We start from the raw sequence: 4,668 nt of genomic DNA on the forward strand, positions 1-4,668 counted from the left end.
CGACAAAGCCATAACTCCGAGCAATATACTAATACTGAATCAAACAAAAAGTCGTCATGATCTCATTATTATTCGGCTGGAGAAGGATATTTTTATTTGAAAAATACTGGTTTTAATCATATAATATAAACCTCGATTACCAACTGTGATCTTGATGTTAGAATATTCTAATATATGTAGAATTGTTTTAAAAATAATTTGGTTATTTACATTTATTTTTGCAGTTTCCATAAACAGTGATTTAAAATTTAGATTGAATCGGTTGAACCGAGAATTGATGGCCTCTCCGTTTGAATTTTAACATACATTGACTATTAAAAAAAGACTCGGCAAACTATTAGAAATCAATCATTATTCAGACCTGTTAAAAATCAGCTTTTGGGATACTGGATGACTCAGGAATCAGGCCATCAGTCTGCAACAATTCGAAGTATGCTCCAATTAAGACCAGTTTTAAAAGAGTATATGTACTGCCATATTGGAAATGGAGAGAATGCTGCTTTTTGGTTCAATAATTGGACCAGTATTGGACCGTTACTTGAATTTGAAGGACAAGGAGGCCCGAGAGCAATGAGAGTTAGAAAGGGAGCTAAAGTAATTGATGCCACACGTCAAGAGTCCTGGTTTTTGCCTCCTACTCGTTCGGATCAAATCCAAATGATTCAGGCTGAGATAACTACCATACAACCGCCAAATGCTTCTCATGGCCCAAATCAATTTCTTTGGCGTAAATCAGATGGGACTTTTGGACCGGTTTTCTCTTCTAAGGTCACGTGGGAGTACCTCCGTGTACCCTCTCCTACTGTCTATTGGCATAAGGTGGTTTGGTTCAAAGAATATATCCCTAGGAACTCATTTATGGCTTGGTTAGCTCTATTAAGGAAGATGCCAACAAGAGATAGGCTACGTCGTTGGGGTATGGACGTACCTTCAGTTTGTGAACTCTGTTCTACCAGCAGTGAAACACATCACCATCTCTTCTTTGAGTGTGAATACTCTTCTACTCTATGGCAAGCTTTTGCGTCTCAAATCTGGACCAACCCACCTAATGATTTGCATTCAGCAGCATCATGGATTCTCCAACTGTCTCGGCAGTCTAATGCCAATGCCATCCGCTTAATCAAGCTCATATTTCAGGCCTCTATCTACCTGTTATGGAAAGAGAGGAATGCTCGTATCTTCACAGCGGTCTCTACTCCACCACGCATCATCCATCACGCCCCGGACCGGCTTCTTCGGGATCGCCTTATCTCTATCAAGGCTACTCCTCCACCTGCTCAATCACCCCTCTAATTCTTTCTCTCCATCTACCGGCCTCCTTGAGTTGGCTAGTGACTGTGGTGTTATTTTGTTCTTGTGTTGTTAATCTTTTGAGTTGAGTTGTTCTTTCTTTCGTGTGTAATAAGTTGCTTGCAACATTGTTAAAAATTCTAAAATGGTATAAATCTTAACATTTTACCAAAAAAAAATAATCAGCTTTTAAATTATTGTTCGTGAGTTCTAATATAGTCGAAGATTTTCTTATTTAGTCATATTAATATCGCAAAAGTCTACGAACATTTTATTCTTCTTGATTTGATCGAGGATCTTCAAAACTATTTTATTATATTCGACTTTAATAATTCATGTAACTCTTAACTAATTTTGTTGGTCAAGTTTGCTTTACCGTATGAATTTTAACGAATATATTGAAAAAGCAACAACTATAGCTAGAAATGTGTGATGCAAGGGATTCTTCGAAAACATTTACACTAGATTATGTTTAATGACCACTTACAAACCAACCCAAAAGGCTTACAAATCTATACTATTAAAAGAGAAACATTCTGGAAAAATAATCTACTTATACAAGGTTGTTGCACCCTTTCACTAAGTGTATAAAAATCTATTAGACCAATTTATTAAAAAGTATAATATACAAAAGTATTGGTAAGGCATGAATCTTATCAAGATCTTTCTCTTATATTTAGAAAACTGTTAGATATTTGTTTATCTTTTAGAAAGTTTGTGACATATCTGGTCTACCGAAAAAATATGTCCCTTTAGAAACGTACCAAATACGATTTGCAAAGAAATTTTGTATATATGTCGATATATGTATGTAGCGTTTGCATTCATGTAATTATTGTAATTTTCTATTCTTTCAAATATATTGGTTACATTTCGTGGTTTTCAAATGAATCAGTCCAAATCCAGTAATTTTTCTGGACTCCCAAATGTATAATAAAATAATATATTATATTTTAGTATACAATACATTAGTATATTATAACTTTTTTTATCTCATGCGGTTACATATTACTCATTTTAAATTTGTTTGAGATTTTTATGACTCGGAAAAACTCGAAGTACCCAAAAACTCAAAAATACTGAAACACAAAAAATAACCGAAAACAAAAACAAATACTCTAAAATATTTAAATTCAAAAAAAAATGCAAAATTTTACCATAAATCTGACCTGAAGAACCGAAAATACTTAAAACCATTTTCTAATATCCAAAAAAAATTTAAATGTTTTTTGAAATTTTACCCGTAAACTCGAAATTATAATCGGAAACCTGGATCTGAAACTTAAAAAATTATTCATAATACTGAAAACACATTTGAAATACCGAATACATATCTGAAATACCCAAATATACATAATACACATTTTAGGTACTTTGAATACCTGATTGGGTCTCGGGTAGGATCCGGAATCGAACAAAAACCATGGATCGAAGAAAAAAATCAAATATGTACTTTGCCTTAGACATGGACCCAAACCACAACTATATTTTTGGATCGATTTTGGTTTGGTTTTTCAGATCTGGTAACATGTTCATGCCTTTATATAAGAGTGTACCTAAAAAAATTAATATAAACTAATTCATAAATTATATAATTTTAAGCAAATACCATTCTTCAATATAATGACTTTGTAACATAATAATGTACATCAATTCCAAATATTAATTCACAAACTTTGTTTACAATCCAAAGTAAACCCCGTGCTTTCGAAGCGCAAATCAAAATCTGGTATCTTTTAAAATCCAGTTTCTCAGCAAGGTTTTTCCCAAATTTTGAAAGATCTTCTTTTGTTTTCCTCTCCATGTAATTCACGAACCTTTACTATATATGGGGTACTTAGATAATGACTACGTGACAAGAAGACAAATAAGAAAAAAAGAACTGTAGAAAAAGACAGAGTTATATTAGATCTGGACAGCATGTGACATTTCCCACACACTCTACAGACTACAGTTTGTAAGAGATACATGCATGTAACCAAAAGCAAGTATACTCTAACAAAGGCTCATAAGCTAACGTTTGGTCAGGAGGAAGGGCGTGTCCTGGATTCGTACCGGCTCAACTGCTTGTGAGCTTGAGTCTCTGATCTTTGATTCAACGTTGAGGATTAGAGAAGAGGTGGATATGACTGAAGCGGAAGTCACAATACCTAAAGATAGACCTCTGGTAGCTATGTATAGAGAACGTGCCTTTAATTTGTTGGTAAAATCCTCCACGAGATCGCTAGATTTTGCTTCTTTTTCTAGTAATGTTTGTATGTTGGAGTTATTTGATGTCTTGAGATTTTACATGATTTACTTGCCATTTTCATACTCATTTGAATCACTTAGAATGCATTTAGAGTCCAATTAGGTGCATAGCATATGCATATGTGGTATTTCAGGTTTGGTGAAGCTCAAGTTGAAGTTATGAAAGTTTGAGCAAGATAAGTGGGCTTGATGGAGTTGAGTAGATGAGGAGGAGTGGAGCTGGTAGACCGCGGGTGTGCATTGCGGACAAAGGCGGTCCGCAGATTCCAATCCGAGAAGACCATTTGAAACGGACAAAACGCGGCCATGCTCCGCGGCCTGATGGTGTCCGCGGCACGATCCATGCTGAAGAGCGCGGCCATACAACACGGGCTCGTCCTGTCCGCGGAATTCGACCAGAGACATCATCTTCTGAGGCGTGAACCGCGGCCGTGCAACGCGGCTGGGAGCTGTCCGCGGTGATGGCCATGACAAGAGACGCGGACGACGGGCGTGGGTCGAGCCAATCCGCTGATTTCAGCCCGAGACATCATGAACTGAAGCGACAGACCGCGGCCATACAACACGGGCTCGTCCTGTCCGCGGCCGATGCCGAGTTTGTCCTATCCATTTGTTTTTCGGGTCAAACCCGAGTTTGTCGGGTTGACCCGGTTCAAGTTTTAAACCTCTATTAATACTTTTAAGACCTAATCTTAGGACTTCTCTTGTTTTCTATCTAATCAAAAAGCCACCTTTAGGTGAAAGATCTAATCTTGATCAATTTCTCTTGTGTTTGGTTGATTACTTTGACCATTAATCATGTTTAGATTTGGATCAACTAATGATCTAGTGTCTACCATGATTATAAGTGAGTAGTCATCTTTGGATTCATGGGTTATGATGATTTAGGATGATTAACTGATGATCTAAAATGTTTAGAGTGGATTAATGTGTTTCCTTGCTTGATTGAGGGAACTTAATGCTAACCTTGAGTTGGCCATTCTGGTTTAGAACTCTAGACATTTCATTGCCCGGAAGGTGTTCGATGAAATGTCTGAGCCAACTCATCAAGCTCTTAGCTTACCCTACCAAAGGGATTTGATGTTAGGGGAGGTAGGAAAGTTTAATGATCTATCTTTAATGATTGCT

General features: G+C 36.6%; 1 protein-coding gene across 1 annotated transcript; it reads left to right on the top strand.

The window, feature by feature from the left end:
• Positions 1-390: 390 nt before the first annotated feature.
• Positions 391-1,293, top strand: LOC106330959. Its single transcript, XM_013769344.1, has one exon. It carries the CDS (start codon positions 391-393, stop codon positions 1,291-1,293), a length of 903 nt encoding a protein of 300 aa, XP_013624798.1.
• Positions 1,294-4,668: the final 3,375 nt, after the last annotated feature.

This window comes from Brassica oleracea, chromosome C3 (genome assembly GCF_000695525.1).
Source record: "Brassica oleracea var. oleracea cultivar TO1000 chromosome C3, BOL, whole genome shotgun sequence".
In the NCBI taxonomy this organism is placed as follows: Eukaryota; Viridiplantae; Streptophyta; class Magnoliopsida; order Brassicales; family Brassicaceae; genus Brassica; species Brassica oleracea.